This window comes from Perognathus longimembris, chromosome 7 (genome assembly GCF_023159225.1).
Source record: "Perognathus longimembris pacificus isolate PPM17 chromosome 7, ASM2315922v1, whole genome shotgun sequence".
Classification (NCBI taxonomy): Eukaryota; Metazoa; Chordata; class Mammalia; order Rodentia; family Heteromyidae; genus Perognathus; species Perognathus longimembris.
The window spans coordinates 830,506-851,535 of NC_063167.1; the positions used below are offsets into that span (position 1 = coordinate 830,506).

Consider the following 21,030-nt stretch of genomic DNA (forward strand, 5'->3'; position numbering starts at 1 on the left):
CACACCCGAGTGAGGAGAGCACAGAAACACACACACACCCCACGGATCACACCCGAGTGAGGAGAGACAGAAACACACACACACCCCACGGATCACACCCGAGTGAGGAGAGACAGAACACACACACTCCACGGATCACACCCGAGTGAGGAGAGGCAGAAACACACACACTCCACGGATCACACCCGAGTGAGGAGAGACAGAAACACACACACACCACGGATCACACCCGAGTGAGGAGAGACAGAAACACACACACTCCACGGATCACACCCGAGTGAGGAGAGAAAAACACACACACTCCACGGATCACACCCGAGTGAGGAGAGACAGAAACACACACACACCCCACGGATCACACCCGAGTGAGGAGAGACAGAAACACACACACACCCCACGGATCACACCCGAGTGAGGAGAGACAGAACACACACACACCCCACGGATCACACCCGAGTGAGGAGAGACAGAAACACACACAGACTCCACGGATCACACCCGAGTGAGGAGAGACAGAAACACACACACACCCCACGGATCACACCCGAGTGAGGAGAGACAGAAACACACACACTCCACGGATCACACCCGAGTGAGGAGAGACAGAAACACACACACACCCCACGGATCACACCCGAGTGAGGAGAGGCAGAAACACACACACCCCACGGATCACACCCGAGTGAGGAGAGACACAGGAACACACACACCCCCACGGATCACACCCGAGTGAGGAGAGACAGAAACACACACACACCCCACGGATCACACCCGAGTGAGGAGAGACACAGGAACACACACACACCCCACGGATCACACCCGAGTGAGGAGAGACAGAAACACACACACACCCCACGGATCACACCCGAGTGAGGAGAGGCAGAACACACACACACTCCACGGATCACACCCGAGTGAGGAGAGACAGAAACACACACACACCCCACGGATCACACCCGAGTGAGGAGAGGCAGAAACACACACACTCCACGGATCACACCCGAGTGAGGAGAGACAGAAACACACAGACACCCACGGATCACACCCGAGTGAGGAGAGGCAGAAACACACACACACTCCACGGATCACACCCGAGTGAGGAGAGGCAGAACACACACACACTCCACGGATCACACCCGAGTGAGGAGAGACAGAAACACACACACACTCCACGGATCACACCCGAGTGAGGAGAGACAGAAACACACACACACCCCACGGATCACACCCGAGTGAGGAGAGGCAGAAACACACACACTCCACGGATCACACCCGAGTGAGGAGAGACAGAAACACACACACTCCACGGATCACACCCGAGTGAGGAGAGACAGGAACACACACACACCCCACGGATCACACCCGAGTGAGGAGAGACAGAAACACACACACACTCCACGGATCACACCCGAGTGAGGAGAGGCGTGTGAACACACACACACTCCACGGATCACACCCGAGTGAGGAGAGGCAGAAACACACACACTCCACGGATCACACCCGAGTGAGGAGAGACAGAAACACACACACCCCACGGATCACACCCGAGTGAGGAGAGACAGAAACACACACACTCCACGGATCACACCCGAGTGAGGAGAGACAGAAACACACACACTCCACGGATCACACCCGAGTGAGGAGAGACAGAAACACACACACTCCACGGATCACACCCGAGTGAGGAGAGACAGAAACACACACACTCCACGGATCACACCCGAGTGAGGAGAGACAGAAACACACACACACCCCACGGATCACACCCGAGTGAGGAGAGACAGAAACACACACACCCCACGGATCACACCCGAGTGAGGAGAGACAGAAACACACACACTCCACGGATCACACCCGAGTGAGGAGAGACAGAAACACACACACTCCACGGATCACACCCGAGTGAGGAGAGACAGAAACACACACACTCCACGGATCACACCCGAGTGAGGAGAGACAGAAACACACACACCCCACGGATCACACCCGAGTGAGGAGAGACAGAACACACACACACCCCACGGATCACACCCGAGTGAGGAGAGACAGAAACACACACACCCCACGGATCACACCCGAGTGAGGAGAGACAGAAACACACACACCCCACGGATCACACCCGAGTGAGGAGAGACACAGGAACACACACACACCCCACGGATCACACCCGAGTGAGGAGAGACACAGGAACACACACACACCCCACGGATCACACCCGAGTGAGGAGAGACAGAAACACACACACCCCACGGATCACACCCGAGTGAGGAGAGACACAGGAACACACACACCCCCCACGGATCACACCCGAGTGAGGAGAGACAGAAACACACACACACTCCACGGATCACACCCGAGTGAGGAGAGACAGAAACACACACACACCCCACGGATCACACCCGAGTGAGGAGAGACAGAAACACACACACCCCACGGATCACACCCGAGTGAGGAGAGACAGAAACACACACACCCCACGGATCACACCCGAGTGAGGAGAGACAGAAACACACACACTCCACGGATCACACCCGAGTGAGGAGAGACAGAAACACACACACTCCACGGATCACACCCGAGTGAGGAGAGACAGAAACACACACACTCCACGGATCACACCCGAGTGAGGAGAGACAGAAACACACACACCCCACGGATCACACCCGAGTGAGGAGAGACAGGAACACACACACACCCCACGGATCACACCCGAGTGAGGAGAGACAGAAACACACACACCCCACGGATCACACCCGAGTGAGGAGAGACAGAAACACACACACCCCACGGATCACACCCGAGTGAGGAGAGACACAGGAACACACACACACCCCACGGATCACACCCGAGTGAGGAGAGACACAGGAACACACACACACCCCACGGATCACACCCGAGTGAGGAGAGACAGAAACACACACACCCCACGGATCACACCCGAGTGAGGAGAGACAGAACACACACACCCCCCACGGATCACACCCGAGTGAGGAGAGACAGAAACACACACACACTCCACGGATCACACCCGAGTGAGGAGAGACAGAAACACACACACACCCCACGGATCACACCCGAGTGAGGAGAGACAGAAACACACACACCCCACGGATCACACCCGAGTGAGGAGAGGCGTGTGAACACACACACACCCCACGGATCACACCCGAGTGAGGAGAGACAGAAACACACACACACCCCACGGATCACACCCGAGTGAGGAGAGGCAGAACACACACACACTCCACGGATCACACCCGAGTGAGGAGAGACAGAAACACACACACACCCCACGGATCACACCCGAGTGAGGAGAGGCAGAAACACACACACTCCACGGATCACACCCGAGTGAGGAGAGACAGAAACACACAGACACCACGGATCACACCCGAGTGAGGAGAGGCAGAAACACACACACACTCCACGGATCACACCCGAGTGAGGAGAGGCGTGTGAACACACACACACTCCACGGATCACACCCGAGTGAGGAGAGACAGAAACACACACACACTCCACGGATCACACCCGAGTGAGGAGAGACAGAAACACACACACACCCCACGGATCACACCCGAGTGAGGAGAGGCAGAAACACACACACTCCACGGATCACACCCGAGTGAGGAGAGACAGAAACACACACACTCCACGGATCACACCCGAGTGAGGAGAGACAGGAACACACACACACCCCACGGATCACACCCGAGTGAGGAGAGACAGAAACACACACACACTCCACGGATCACACCCGAGTGAGGAGAGGCAGAACACACACACACTCCACGGATCACACCCGAGTGAGGAGAGGCAGAAACACACACACTCCACGGATCACACCCGAGTGAGGAGAGACAGAAACACACACACCCCACGGATCACACCCGAGTGAGGAGAGACAGAAACACACACACTCCACGGATCACACCCGAGTGAGGAGAGACAGAAACACACACACTCCACGGATCACACCCGAGTGAGGAGAGACAGAAACACACACACTCCACGGATCACACCCGAGTGAGGAGAGACAGAAACACACACACTCCACGGATCACACCCGAGTGAGGAGAGACAGAAACACACACACACCCCACGGATCACACCCGAGTGAGGAGAGACAGAAACACACACACCCCACGGATCACACCCGAGTGAGGAGAGACAGAAACACACACACTCCACGGATCACACCCGAGTGAGGAGAGACAGAAACACACACACTCCACGGATCACACCCGAGTGAGGAGAGACAGAAACACACACACTCCACGGATCACACCCGAGTGAGGAGAGACAGAAACACACACACCCCACGGATCACACCCGAGTGAGGAGAGACACAGGAACACACACACACCCCACGGATCACACCCGAGTGAGGAGAGACAGAAACACACACACCCCACGGATCACACCCGAGTGAGGAGAGACAGAAACACACACACCCCACGGATCACACCCGAGTGAGGAGAGACACAGGAACACACACACACCCCACGGATCACACCCGAGTGAGGAGAGACACAGGAACACACACACACCCCACGGATCACACCCGAGTGAGGAGAGACAGAAACACACACACCCCACGGATCACACCCGAGTGAGGAGAGACAGGAACACACACACCCCCCACGGATCACACCCGAGTGAGGAGAGACAGAAACACACACACACTCCACGGATCACACCCGAGTGAGGAGAGACAGAAACACACACACACCCCACGGATCACACCGAGTGAGGAGAGACAGAAACACACACACCCCACGGATCACACCCGAGTGAGGAGAGGCGTGTGAACACACACACACTCCACGGATCACACCCGAGTGAGGAGAGACAGAAACACACACACACTCCACGGATCACACCCGAGTGAGGAGAGACAGAAACACACACACACCCCACGGATCACACCCGAGTGAGGAGAGACACAGGAACACACACACTCCCCACGGATCACACCCGAGTGAGGAGAGACAGAAACACACACACTCCACGGATCACACCCGAGTGAGGAGAGACAGAAACACACACACACTCCACGGATCACACCCGAGTGAGGAGAGACAGAAACACACACACACCCCACGGATCACACCCGAGTGAGGAGAGGCAGAAACACACACACACCCCACGGATCACACCCGAGTGAGGAGAGACAGAAACACACACACCCACGGATCACACCCGAGTGAGGAGAGGCAGAAACACACACACTCCACGGATCACACCCGAGTGAGGAGAGACAGAAACACACACACACTCCACGGATCACACCCGAGTGAGGAGAGACAGAAACACACACACACCCCACGGATCACACCCGAGTGAGGAGAGGCAGAAACACACACACTCCACGGATCACACCCGAGTGAGGAGAGGCAGAAACACACACACACTCCACGGATCACACCCGAGTGAGGAGAGGCAGAAACACACACACTCCACGGATCACACCCGAGTGAGGAGAGACAGAAACACACACACACTCCACGGATCACACCCGAGTGAGGAGAGGCAGAAACACACACACTCCACGGATCACACCCGAGTGAGGAGAGACAGAAACACACACACCCCACGGATCACACCCGAGTGAGGAGAGGCAGAAACACACACACTCCACGGATCACACCCGAGTGAGGAGAGACAGAAACACACACACACTCCACGGATCACACCCGAGTGAGGAGAGACAGAAACACACACACACCCCACGGATCACACCCGAGTGAGGAGAGGCAGAAACACACACACTCCACGGATCACACCCGAGTGAGGAGAGGCAGAAACACACACACACTCCACGGATCACACCCGAGTGAGGAGAGGCAGAAACACACACACTCCACGGATCACACCCGAGTGAGGAGAGACAGAAACACACACACACCCCACGGATCACACCCGAGTGAGGAGAGACAGAAACACACACACACCACGGATCACACCCGAGTGAGGAGAGACAGGAACACACACACCCCACGGATCACACCCGAGTGAGGAGAGACAGAAACACACACACACACCACGGATCACACCCGAGTGAGGAGAGACAGAAACACACACACACCCACGGATCACACCCGAGTGAGGAGAGACAGAAACACACACACACTCCACGGATCACACCCGAGTGAGGAGAGACAGAAACACACACACACCCCACGGATCACACCCGAGTGAGGAGAGGCAGAAACACACACACTCCACGGATCACACCCGAGTGAGGAGAGACAGAAACACACACACACTCCACGGATCACACCCGAGTGAGGAGAGGCAGAAACACACACACTCCACGGATCACACCCGAGTGAGGAGAGACAGAAACACACACACACCCCACGGATCACACCCGAGTGAGGAGAGACAGAAACACACACACACCACGGATCACACCCGAGTGAGGAGAGACACAGAACACACACACACCACGGATCACACCCGAGTGAGGAGAGACAGAAACACACACACACCCCACGGATCACACCCGAGTGAGGAGAGACAGAAACACACACACACACCACGGATCACACCCGAGTGAGGAGAGACAGAAACACACACACACCCCACGGATCACACCCGAGTGAGGAGAGGCGTGTGAACACACACACACTCCACGGATCACACCCGAGTGAGGAGAGACAGAAACACACACACACCCCACGGATCACACCCGAGTGAGGAGAGGCAGAAACACACACACTCCACGGATCACACCCGAGTGAGGAGAGACAGAAACACACACACACTCCACGGATCACACCCGAGTGAGGAGAGACAGAAACACACACACACCCCACGGATCACACCCGAGTGAGGAGAGGCAGAAACACACACACTCCACGGATCACACCCGAGTGAGGAGAGACAGAAACACACACACACCACGGATCACACCCGAGTGAGGAGAGGCAGAAACACACACACACTCCACGGATCACACCCGAGTGAGGAGAGGCAGAACACACACACACTCCACGGATCACACCCGAGTGAGGAGAGACAGAAACACACACACACTCCACGGATCACACCCGAGGAGAGACAGAAACACACACACACTCCACGGATCACACCCGAGTGAGGAGAGACAGGACACACACACACCCCACGGATCACACCCGAGTGAGGAGACAGAAACACACACACTCCACGGATCACACCCGAGTGAGGAGAGACAGAAACACACACACACTCCACGGATCACACCCGAGTGAGGAGAGACAGAAACACACACACTCCACGGATCACACCCGAGTGAGGAGAGACACAGGAACACACACACACCCCACGGATCACACCCGAGTGAGGAGAGACAGAAACACACACACTCCACGGATCACACCCGAGTGAGGAGAGACAGAAACACACACACTCCACGGATCACACCCGAGTGAGGAGAGACACAGAACACACACACACCCCACGGATCACACCCGAGTGAGGAGAGACAGAAACACACACACTCCACGGATCACACCCGAGTGAGGAGAGACAGAAACACACACACACTCCACGGATCACACCCGAGTGAGGAGAGACAGAAACACACACACTCCACGGATCACACCCGAGTGAGGAGAGACACAGGAACACACACACACCCACGGATCACACCCGAGTGAGGAGAGACAGAAACACACACACTCCACGGATCACACCCGAGTGAGGAGAGACAGAAACACACACACTCCACGGATCACACCCGAGTGAGGAGAGACAGAAACACACACTCCACGGATCACACCCGAGTGAGGAGAGGCATGTGAACACACACACACTCCACGGATCACACCCGAGTGAGGAGAGACAGAAACACACACTCCACGGATCACACCCGAGTGAGGAGAGCACAGAAACACACACACACCCCACGGATCACACCCGAGTGAGGAGAGACAGAAACACACACACACCCCACGGATCACACCCGAGTGAGGAGAGGTGCAGGAACACACACACTCCACGGATCACACCCGAGTGAGGAGAGGCAGAAACACACACACTCCACGGATCACACCCGAGTGAGGAGAGACAGAAACACACACACACCACGGATCACACCCGAGTGAGGAGAGACAGAAACACACACACTCCACAGATCACACCCGAGTGAGGAGAGGCAAAAACACACACACTCCACGGATCACACCCGAGTGAGGAGAGACAGAAACACACACACACCCCACGGATCACACCCGAGTGAGGAGAGACAGAAACACACACACACCCCACGGATCACACCCGAGTGAGGAGAGACACAGGAACACACACACACCCCACGGATCACACCCGAGTGAGGAGAGGCATGTGAACACACACAGACTCCACGGATCACACCTGAGTGAGGAGAGACAGAAACACACACACACCCCACGGATCACACCCGAGTGAGGAGAGACAGAAACACACACACTCCACGGATCACACCCGAGTGAGGAGAGACAGAAACACACACACCCCACGGATCACACCCGAGTGAGGAGAGGCAGAAACACACACACCCCACGGATCACACCCGAGTGAGGAGAGACACAGGAACACACACACCCCCACGGATCACACCCGAGTGAGGAGAGACAGAAACACACACACACCCCACGGATCACACCCGAGTGAGGAGAGACACAGGAACACACACACACCCCACGGATCACACCCGAGTGAGGAGAGACAGAAACACACACACACCCCACGGATCACACCCGAGTGAGGAGAGGCGTGTGAACACACACACACTCCACGGATCACACCCGAGTGAGGAGAGACAGAAACACACACACACCCCACGGATCACACCCGAGTGAGGAGAGGCAGAAACACACACACTCCACGGATCACACCCGAGTGAGGAGAGACAGAAACACACACACACCACGGATCACACCCGAGTGAGGAGAGGCAGAAACACACACACACTCCACGGATCACACCCGAGTGAGGAGAGGCGTGTGAACACACACACACTCCACGGATCACACCCGAGTGAGGAGAGACAGAAACACACACACACTCCACGGATCACACCCGAGTGAGGAGAGACAGAAACACACACACACCCCACGGATCACACCCGAGTGAGGAGAGGCAGAAACACACACACTCCACAGATCACACCCGAGTGAGGAGAGACAGAAACACACACACTCCACGGATCACACCCGAGTGAGGAGAGACACAGGAACACACACACACCCCACGGATCACACCCGAGTGAGGAGAGACAGAAACACACACACACTCCACGGATCACACCCGAGTGAGGAGAGGCGTGTGAACACACACACACTCCACGGATCACACCCGAGTGAGGAGAGACACAGGAACACACACACACTCCACGGATCACACCCGAGTGAGGAGAGACAGAAACACACACACTCCACGGATCATACCCGAGTGAGGAGAGACACAGGAACACACACACACTCCACGGATCACACCCGAGTGAGGAGAGACAGAAACACACACACTCCACGGATCACACCCGAGTGAGGAGAGACAGAAACACACACACACTCCACGGATCACACCCGAGTGAGGAGAGACAGAAACACACACACACCATGGATCACACCCGAGTGAGGAGAGACAGAAACACACACACTCCACGGATCACACCCGAGTGAGGAGAGACAGAAACACACACACCCCACGGATCACACCCGAGTGAGGAGAGACAGAAACACACACACACCCCACGGATCACACCCGAGTGAGGAGAGGTGCAGGAACACACACACTCCACGGATCACACCCAAGTGAGGAGAGGCAGAAACACACACACTCCACGGATCACACCCGAGTGAGGAGAGACAGAAACACACACACACCACGGATCACACCCGAGTGAGGAGAGACAGAAACACACACACTCCACAGATCACACCCGAGTGAGGAGAGGCAAAAACACACACACTCCACGGATCACACCCGAGTGAGGAGAGACAGAAACACACACACACCCCACGGATCACACCCGAGTGAGGAGAGACAGAAACACACACACACCCCACGGATCACACCCGAGTGAGGAGAGACACAGGAACACACACACACCCCACGGATCACACCCGAGTGAGGAGAGGCATGTGAACACACACACACTCCACGGATCACACCTGAGTGAGGAGAGACAGAAACACACACACACCCCACGGATCACACCCGAGTGAGGAGAGACAGAAACACACACACTCCACGGATCACACCCGAGTGAGGAGAGACAGAAACACACACACACCCCACGGATCACACCCGAGTGAGGAGAGGCAGAAACACACACACACCCCACGGATCACACCCGAGTGAGGAGAGACAGAAACACACACACACCCCACGGATCACACCCGAGTGAGGAGAGACACAGGAACACACACACACCCCACGGATCACACCCGAGTGAGGAGAGACAGAAACACACACACACCCCACGGATCACACCCGAGTGAGGAGAGGCGTGTGAACACACACACACTCCACGGATCACACCCGAGTGAGGAGAGACAGAAACACACACACACCCCACGGATCACACCCGAGTGAGGAGAGGCAGAAACACACACACTCCACGGATCACACCCGAGTGAGGAGAGACAGAAACACACACACACCACGGATCACACCCGAGTGAGGAGAGGCAGAAACACACACACACTCCACGGATCACACCCGAGTGAGGAGAGGCGTGTGAACACACACACACTCCACGGATCACACCCGAGTGAGGAGAGACAGAAACACACACACACTCCACGGATCACACCCGAGTGAGGAGAGACAGAAACACACACACACCCCACGGATCACACCCGAGTGAGGAGAGGCAGAAACACACACACTCCACAGATCACACCCGAGTGAGGAGAGACAGAAACACACACACTCCACGGATCACACCCGAGTGAGGAGAGACACAGGAACACACACACACCCCACGGATCACACCCGAGTGAGGAGAGACAGAAACACACACACACTCCACGGATCACACCCGAGTGAGGAGAGGCGTGTGAACACACACACACTCCACGGATCACACCCGAGTGAGGAGAGACACAGGAACACACACACACTCCACGGATCACACCCGAGTGAGGAGAGACAGAAACACACACACTCCACGGATCATACCCGAGTGAGGAGAGACACAGGAACACACACACACTCCACGGATCACACCCGAGTGAGGAGAGACAGAAACACACACACTCCACGGATCACACCCGAGTGAGGAGAGACAGAAACACACACACACTCCACGGATCACACCCGAGTGAGGAGAGACAGAAACACACACACACCATGGATCACACCCGAGTGAGGAGAGACAGAAACACACACACTCCACGGATCACACCCGAGTGAGGAGAGACAGAAACACACACACACACCACGGATCACACCCGAGTGAGGAGAGACAGAAACACACACACTCCACGGATCACACCCGAGTTAGGAGAGGCGTGTGAACACACACACACTCCACGGATCACACCCGAGTGAGGAGAGACACAGGAACACACACACACCCCACGGATCACACCCGAGTGAGGAGAGGCATGTGAACACACACACACTCCACGGATCACACCTGAGTGAGGAGATACAGAAACACACACACACCCCACGGATCACACCCGAGTGAGGAGAGGCAGAAACACACACACTCCACGGATCACCCCCAAGTGAGGAGAGGCAGAAACACACACACTCCACGGATCACACCCGAGTGAGGAGAGACAGAAACACACACACACCACGGATCACACCCGAGTGAGGAGAGACAGAAACACACACACACTCCACGGATCACACCCGAGTGAGGAGAGGCAGAAACACACACACACCCCACGGATCACACCCGAGTGAGGAGAGACAGAAACACACACACACCCCACGGATCACACCCGAGTGAGGAGAGACACAGGAACACACACACACCCCACGGATCACACCCGAGTTAGGAGAGGTGCAGGAACACCCCCCCCACGGATCACACCCGAGGGAGGAGAGGCATGTGAACACACACACACTCCACGGATCACACCCGAGGAGAGACGCATGAACACACACACTCCACGGATCACACCCAAGTGAGATGTGCGTGAACACACACACACTCCACGGATCACACCTGAGAGGCGTGGGAACACACACTCCACGGATCACACCCGAGGAGAGGCGTGTGAACACACACACTCCACGGATCACACCTGAGTGAGGAGAGGCGCACCAACACACACACACTCCACGGATCACACCCGTGTGAGGAGAGGCGCGCGAACACACACACCTTCCAGGCATCACATCTATGTGCTCACACTCAGTCCCACACAGCAAACTCACATATCTACACAGGAAACTCACTTGCACACATGCTCACATACATGCACGTTCACAGATACATGCTTGCCTTGCACTCTCATTTACCTGTGCATGCATGCTCACACGCTCACAGTGAGAATCCACACGTTTACATGTATATCCACTCATGCACACCACCATGTGCACACACTTGCAGGTGCTCATTCATTGCACTGACAGGCATGCTCACACTCACACCCATGCTTGTACATGTGTCCACTCATTCACACGCATGTATGGACTCACATGCACATGTGCTCAACACTGCACACTCATAGTTCACACATGCTCACAGCATGTGCTGACATGTGTGCCCAAACACCCACATTTGCACCCACATTTGCACACATCTTCCCACATTCATGTCCACTCATTATGCACACACGATCACAATGCATACATATTTCCACACATGTTCACACGGTGCACACTCAGACTTGCACATTCACACTCATGTTCACATGCTCATGTATGTGTCTGTGTACGCATCTCTTCAGCAGGTTCACTGTGGCGGGCACTCTTGCCACTAGGCCATATCCCCAGCCCCAAAATGCAGGCCAAGGAAACTTTTTCTTTGCCAGTCCTGGGTCTTGGGCTCGGGGCCTGAGCACTGTCCCTGGCTTCTTTTTGCTCAAGGCTAGCACTCTGCCACGTGAGCCACAGCGCCACCTCTGGCCATTTTCTATGTATGTGGTGCTGGGGAATCGAACCCAGGGCTTCATGAATATGAGGCGAGCGCTCTACCACTAGGCCACATTCCCAGCACCAGCGGGTCCTCTGTGGAAGGCCACGTGGACCCTGGGCCTGGGGCTCCTGCCAGCCGGCAGTGCTGCCCTGCTGGGCTCTGCCCTGCCCTGCTGCCAGCCTGGTAAGATGGCAGCAGGCGGAGGAGGGGAGGGGAGGGGAGGGGGAGGGGAGGCTCCCCACAGCCTCGCGGGCTTACCTGTTTATCTCAGATTTGCAGACCAGCTCGAAGCTGTATTCTTTGGCCTTGGCAGGCTGGAAGATCACGTCCAGTTGCAAAGTCTCCAGCGGCATGATCGTCCCAAACCCATCGTTAGGCTGGATGTCCACAAACTGAGACATCGGAGCCGTCAGCGCCCAGGCCAAGCGGCCTTCCACAAGGGGAGGTGCAGGGCTGGGCGTGGCGAGCCCGTCCTGGAGGCGGAGGCCAGCCCGGGCCGCGCGCACCGCGGGAAGCCGCGTGTGGGGCTAGTGGGGGCGGGGGGGGGGGGGGGGGGGAAGGAGGCGGGCGCTGCCCCCCGGGGGCGCTCTGCGGGATCTGGGCGTGGGACGTCCTGCAGGCAGGGAGGGGGGCTGCGGGGGTGGGGCGGGCGGGGGCGGGGTCTGTGCCCCGCCCTGACACCCAGGGCCCCACGCCGGCCCACCTTGGGGAGGCCGACGAAGCCGAACATCTGGGGCAGCAGCGAGTGGTTGCTGAGGCTGATCTCCGTCCTGAGCGCCTCGTAGACGGTGCAGTGGCCGAAGTCCACCTCCGAGGGGCTGAGCTCCAGGTCCGAGGTGGTCACGATGGCCTGCACGGTGAACTCCACTGGCTTGATCTGAGGTGGGGAGAGCCAGGCTCGCTCCTGCCGGCCTCCGGGGCGCGGCGGCGGGGGCGGTGCCCTGGTGTGACCCCGCACAGACCTGGTCGGCTACCCGGATTATCATCGGAGCCTCCAGGACGCGGGTCTCCTTGTCGAAGTACTTTCCTGCGTCTTCTGGAAGGGAGTGTCTGCAAAGGCAGGTGCACCCCGGTGTACTTCTGTGGGCATTTTGCCCACTGATAGGAAAACTGGCCTCCAATTGGTGCCTTTAAACCCTGCAGGAGCCGGGCACCGTGGCTCACGTGTGTAACCCCAGCTGCTCACGAGGCTGCCACCTGGGAGTTGCGGCTTGAAGCCAATCTAGGCAGGAAAGTCTGTGAGACCCTTACCTATACTTAGTAAAGTACTAAAAATGCAGAGGGACAGTGCCCAGTCCCTGGGCTGAAGCCCCAGGACCAGCACACACACGCGCGTGCGCGCGCACACACACACACACACGCGCGAGCTGCGCAGTGGGCGGCTTGCAGGAGCTCTGAGGTTCGGGTGAGTCCAGAGCGGCTGTCCCCAGGCAGGCCCTGTGGCTAGCGTGAGCTCCGTGGCCTCTGTCTGGGGCCTCAGGAGGCACTGTCTGTCTTGGTGAGCAGCAAACCCCCAAGGCTGGGACTAGGTGGCACGGACAGAGTTCCAAGCCAGTGCAGACAAAGTGCAGTGGTGGGATTCTAAATTAATAAGGACACGGCACCTAAGAGAATCCTTAACGCACCCTGGATCATCTTAGTCAGTAAGCAGAGATCAGAAGGATCAGAGGTCAAAGCCAGCCTGGAGAGATTAGTGAGACCTCATCTCGGTCCCCAAACTGAGCACGACGGTGTGTGCCTGTCACCCCAGCTAGGAGGTAGGAAGGTCAGGGTGCCGGCTGACCCAGGCAAAAACAGGAGGCCCTGCGTGGAGAAGCACGGAAGCACGAGGACGGGGGCATGGCTGCAGGGGCAGAGCCCTGCCTAACAAAGGGGAGGCAGCGAGTTGCTCAGCTACACAGAAAGTGAGGTAGATAGATGGACGATAGAAAGACGACAGACGGCAGATGAGACACAGATGATCAACTGGTATCGAGGAGAGCCAGACACAGATGACAGATGGTACAGGTGACAGGCGGACGGATGGATGACAGGGTCTTGGGACAGGAAGTATAAAAGTCTCAGGACATGGGGCTGGGATATGGCCTAGTGGCAAGAGCGCTTGCCTCGTATACATGAGGCCCTGGGTTCGATTCCCCAGCACCACATATACAGAAAATGGCCAGAAGGGGCACTGTGGCTCAAGTGGCAGAGTGCTAGCCTTGAGCAAAAAGAAGCCAGGGACAGTGCTCAGGCCCCGAGTCCAAGCCCCAGGACTGGCCCAAAAACAAAAACAAAAACAAAAAAAAGTCTCAGGACAGAGGAAAAGAAACCTTTAAGTGTCCAACATAGAACCTGGGAGTAACAAAGGACAGGCAAGACTGCAGGCACCCACTGTGTCCAACCAGAAACTGCACACGGACCGCGGGCACCACTGTGTCCAATCACACGCCGCACACGGACCGCGGGCACCACTGTGTCCAATCAGACACCGCACACGGACCGCGGGCACCACTGTGTCCAATCAGAAACCGCACACGGACCACGGGCACCACTGTGTCCAATCACACGCCGCACACGGACCGTGGGCACCACTGTGTCCAATCAGACACCGCACACGGACCGCGGGCACCACTGTGTCCAATCACACGCCGCACACGGACCGCGGGCACCACTGTGTCCAATCAGAAACCACACACGGACCGCGGGCACCACTGTGTCCAGCCGGACGCCAAGGTGGGTCCCATGCCCTGACCCCAGGGTCGTCTGACTCTGACAGGTAGCGCGGCCTGGGATGTCTATGCTCTGCCGGGCCAGCAAGAGGAAAGCCCTGGAAAGCCCCCTCCTCCGTGGCCCAGGCCCCTCGGCTCACCGAGGGAAGAATTTGAGCTGCACGGAGTAGGTGGACATGGCCTGAATGTAGCCCGTCTCAGGCAGGAGCTCCATGTGGCCTCTCAGCTCCTTGCAGACTTCAAACTTGAGGCGCAGGGCTGCTTTGGACCTGCGGGCAGGTCACAGGGCACCGGGTCAGGGGGTGGCGCGCGTGGCCCTGTGCGCGTTTAGGCCCAGGGGCCACGCGGCGTGTCTGACGGCGGGCCGGTGACGCGGCGGGACGCAGCGCACACCAGCTCCTCCTCCTGCGCTAAGGGCCGGTTCTCCTGAGCCGAACTCTGGGAACTCCGAGGGAAAACTTTTGCTTTAATTTTAAGATTCTATTTATTCGCTTTTTAGGATTTTTGTTAGTAGTTGCACAGTTTCAATTCCTTATTCTTTTGTTGTTTTTATGCTGGTCCTGGGCGCTGTCCCTGAGCTCCTTTTGCTCAAGGCTGGCACTTTACCGCCCGAGTCACAGCGCCACTTCCAGCTTTTTGGTGGTTAAATGGAGACCACAGTCTCATGGACTTTCCCAGCCTGGCTGGCTTTGAACTGCAGTCCTCGGATCTCAGCCTCCTGAGTAGCTAGGATTGCAAGCAGCCTCCTGGCTTTTTCTAGAATGCTTTGAACGCCCCTTGTCCGTGCCTCGGCTGCCCGGTGTCTGCTGCCCGGTTTCCGAGCCTGTGATGTCAGGCCACCACGGCTGCCTGTTCAGGGAGAGGGCCTGGCCGAGCCCCGGGCGGGCCGCTCCTCCCTTGCTGAGCTGAGGTCGCCAGAGCCACAGGGGTTACCCCCACCACTGACCCCCACCACTGACCCCACTGACCCCCACCACTGACCCCCACCACTGACCCCCACCACTGACCCCCACCAGACCCCCACCACTGACCCCCACCACTGACCCCCACCAGACCCCCACCACTGACCCCCACCACTGACCCCCACTGACCACCACCACTGACCCCCGCCACTGACCCCACTGACCACCACCACTGACCCCCACCACTGACCCCACTGACCCCCACCACTGACCCCCACCACTGACCCCCACCACTGACCCCACAGACCCCCACCACTGACCCCACTGACCCCCACCACTGACCCCCACCACTGACCCCCCCACTGACCCCCACCACTGACCACCACTGACCCCCGCCACTGACCCCCGCCGACCCCCACTGACCACCACTGACCCCCGCCACTGACCCCCACCAGACCCCCACCACTGACCCCACCACTGACCCCCACTGACCCCCGCCACTGACCCCCACTGACCCCCACCACTGACCCCCACCGCTGACCCGCCTGCAGGCACCCCCAGCCCCTCCCAGCCAGTGCCTCTCGCCCTGCCGGACGGGGCCCCAGCGCCTGCCTCTGGGGGCCACAGCACCCCTCTGCCTCCAGCCACCGCCCACCTCCCCAAAGCGTCCAGTGCTGGCCCTGGACGGACACCACGAGGGGTCTGGATGGAGTCACACCTTCTCTACACCCAGGCAGGTTAGCTTGCCGCAGTAACCAGAGCTGCAGGGGTCCAACACGGGGTTAAAACAGCCATTAAACACATGGACACACGTGTCTGGGGGAGGGGTCAGTGCAGAGAAATTTCACGCGGTCCTCTGGCCACCCCCCCTCCCAGGCTCTTCTCCACGTGCTCCCGGTTTTCAGTCGGCGCCCTTGGGGCGCTGGGCGGCGGAGGGGGGCCCCTGGGGCGTGGTGCCGGCGGTGGTGGGGTGCTGGTGGCCCAGAGGTGCTGCGGTTGTGAAGCCCCAGGCGCCCGCCCAGGCCGCTGGGGGGGGGTTGTTCACGTCCTGTGCTGCTGAGCTGCGCTGTGCCGGGGTGCAGGGCCCCTCCCTCTCCCCCTGAAGCCTCCAATTCTTGCCTTGAGGCCCTGGAGTTCCTTAGGCAGATCTGCCCCCCCCTCCCTCACCCCCTGGGGGTGGGGGGACGGGCACCGCAGCAGGGGGCTCACCGCGTGTGGACGAGGATGGAGTCCTGGTACAGCCGGTCATACATGCAGATCTTCAGGTCCACGGTGGGCCTGGGCAGCCAGACCGGCACGTCCACCGCCAGGCCCAGGGCTCTGAAATGCAACTGGAGGCCACAGGTGGATTCGGCCACACAGCTCCTTCGTGAGCGGAGCCACGCTGCCTTAGTGAGCGCGGGCAACGGCGGCTCCGGGTCATCCACGCACACCGCCCCCTTCTCCCCGCCTTTCTCTCTGCCTCCTCCCTCGGGACGGACGGCTGCCTGGAGGAGAGGGCTCTCCTCTCCCTCCCCCTCCCCCTCCCTCCCTCCCCCTCCCTCTCCCTCCCTCCCTCCCCCTCCCCCTTCCCCTTTCTCCCTCCCCCTCCCTCTCCCTCCCTCCCCCTCCCTCCCCCTCCCTCCCTTCATTTCTTCTTGTGTTGGTCCTAGGGCTTGAACTGGGGGCCTTGTGAGCTGGTTCGGCTGGCTTGCTCACGGTTCTGCCACTTGAGCCAGCCTGGCAACTTGCTGGCTAACTGGGGCCTTGTGGGCTTTTCTTGCCCGCTGTCTTGGAAGCTGAGCCTCAATCTCAGCCCCCTGAGGAGCCAACAGCACCCAGGAAGAGGCAGGCCTTACGCTATCATCCACACTTCCTAGAATGTGACGTGTGTGCAAATGTGTGATTTGCTGGAATATAATTTTGTTAAAACCCGGAATCTTCTCCATTCCTAATGCTTATAAACACTAGATTTTTGTATTTGTGGTCAGCTCTTTTTTTTTTTTTAATCAGTCATGGGATTTGAACTCAGGGCCTGGGCACTATCCCTGAGCTCTTTTGCTCAAGGCTAGCGCTCTACCACTCTGAGCCAGAGCGCCACTTCCAGTATTCTGGTGGTTCGTTGGACATAAGAGTCTCACAGCCTTTCCTGCCCAGGCTGGCTTTGAACCGTGATCCTCAGATTTCAGCCTCCTGACTAGCGAGGATTATAGGTGTGAGTTGCCAGGCTGTGGTTAGCTTTTTATTGATATATATGCATAAACTATTGCCCAGGGTACTTTTATTTCGTGATGTTTTTAATGGTCTGGTCTGGGAGCTGTGCTTCTTGTGGGTGACTACAAGACTGGGTTGCCACGCGTTTTGGGGTAGTGCCTAATCCTTGGATGCTCCTGTTAAAAATCAATTCCTCGGGGACTGGGGATATAGCCTAGTGGCAAGAGTGCCTGCCTCGGATACACGAGGCCCTAGGTTCGATTCCCCAGCACCACATATGCAGAAAACGGCCAGCAGCGGCGCTGTGGCTCAAGTGGCAGAGTGCTAGCCTTGAGCGGGAAGAAGCCAGGGACAGTGCTCAGGCCCTGAGTCCAAGGCCCAGGACTGGCCAAAAAAAAAAAAAAAAAGAGAAGGAGTCTGTCTGCATGTGTTATGTGTTTATACATGGGTGTGTGTCCACGCGCACATACTTGCACGTGTGGGCCTATGCGTGTCCCTGTGCATGCACGCATGTGGTACTGTGTGCAGGGAGGCAGGTGATGGGAGAATGGCCGGCAACGGCCACAGGGAAGATGCCAGAGATGGCTATAGCCGGAGTTCCTCCCTCCCAGGGCCGGGCCCTCCCTCCCTTCCTCCCTCCCTCCCTCCCAGGGCCGGGTCCTCCTGGCCAGCAGCACAGTACTCACTGGTGGCGACTGTGGGTCCTTAAATATGACCTTGAACCTGACCTCCACTTCTCCCGGGATGGCTGGAGCAAAGATGATGGGCACCTTTATGGAGCTGAAGGGTCCGATCTCCCCCTGGGTTATCTGCACAGTGAGAGCGATGGGAAGGGTCAGCAGCCCCCCAGGATGGCCGCCTCGCTGCGAGGGCGGGTGGCGGCAGGACCCCGTCCCGGGCCTGCGGGTCACCGTGGCAGCCCGCTGTCAGGGCCGCTCCTGCCTGGCGCCCAGGAGACCGGTCCTGTTCTGATTCTGCCCAGCACCACGGGGGAAGGGGCGGCCCTGGAGCTGGCTGCCGTCCTGCCTGGCTCTGGCCCTTCAGGGGGCGGCCGGGTGGGTTTGGGGTGGGCGTGGGTGGCACACCCACCTTGCCCAGCGTGATCTCTGTCAGCTCCTCGCTCGGTATGCCACCGTTGACCATCGTGGCCACATCGGCTTCTGGAAGACAAAATGAGAGGCGAGGAACAAGTCCACCTCGTTCAACCGTCACTGCCTGCCACGAGCAGAGGCCGGGGCGCTGCTGAGGAAGGGCACGGGCCTGGGGTGCCCCGGTGCCCCGAGACTCAGCAGCTCAGCCTGTGGGTGCCCTCCAAACACAGGGACTCACACCCACTCACCCCGGGCTTTCCTTCCTTCCCCTAGGAATCAAGCAGATTCTGAGGTGTGCAAGGAGACGCAGAGTCTACGTCAAGCTGATGGAGATGCAAGGACCGACAAGCGGGTGGAGCAACCAGAGGTCAGGCGGCAGGCCCAGCCCGCCGTCCTCGCTGCTCGGGATGGGGACCGGGAAGACTCAGCTGCCAGGCCCGCCCTACCAAGAGAGTTCGAGGGAGCCTAGCTCAAAAATAACCGTGGCGAAAGAGCTGCAGGCGTGGCTCACGAGGCAGAGCACCCACCTAGCAAACAGGAAGCTCTGACTTCAAATTCCAGTACTGCCATTAAAAAGGAAGGAAAAGGGGGCGGGAATGTGGCCTAGTGGCAAGAATGCTTGCCTCGCATACATGAAGCCCTGGGTTCGATTCCTCAGCACCACATATACAGAAAAAGCCAGAAGTGGTGCTGTGGCTCACGTACGTGGTAGAGTGCTAGCCTTGAGCAAAAAGAAGCCAGGGACAGTGCTCAGGTCCTGAGTTCAAGCCCCAGGACTGACAAAAGAAAGGGAGGAAGGGAGGAAGGAGGGAAGGGAGGGAGGAAGGGAAGGAGGGAGAGAAGAAAGAGAAAAAGAAAGGAAAAAGAGCAAAAAGAGAGCCCAGAAATACACTCACATACAGTCAACTGATGACTAGCACAAACAACACATTGATCTCTGGCAGTGCACGCCCCTCTCGGGAGTAAAGGGCACCCCACGCATGGGGTGCACAGAGCTCACTGCCACCCCTCCCCCACTCAGAAATCGACGTGGGATGGGCCACAGCCTTAACCAAAGAGCT

At 58.0% G+C, this 21,030-nt stretch overlaps 1 protein-coding gene across 1 annotated transcript in view; it reads right to left on the minus strand.

Annotated features, from left to right (window-relative positions):
• Positions 1-21,030, minus strand: part of Cfap74 (cilia and flagella associated protein 74) — a 70,557-nt gene that overhangs the window by 27,010 nt on the left and 22,517 nt on the right. The window contains exons 18-24 of the mRNA XM_048349997.1: positions 19,968-20,038; positions 19,565-19,687; positions 17,895-18,016; positions 15,924-16,052; positions 14,035-14,122; positions 13,776-13,949; positions 13,331-13,464 (exon numbers count right to left, since the gene is read on the minus strand). Coding sequence (XP_048205954.1) covers positions 13,331-13,464; positions 13,776-13,949; positions 14,035-14,122; positions 15,924-16,052; positions 17,895-18,016; positions 19,565-19,687; positions 19,968-20,038 — 841 coding nt within the window. The remainder of the gene's footprint in view (positions 1-13,330; positions 13,465-13,775; positions 13,950-14,034; positions 14,123-15,923; positions 16,053-17,894; positions 18,017-19,564; positions 19,688-19,967; positions 20,039-21,030) is intronic.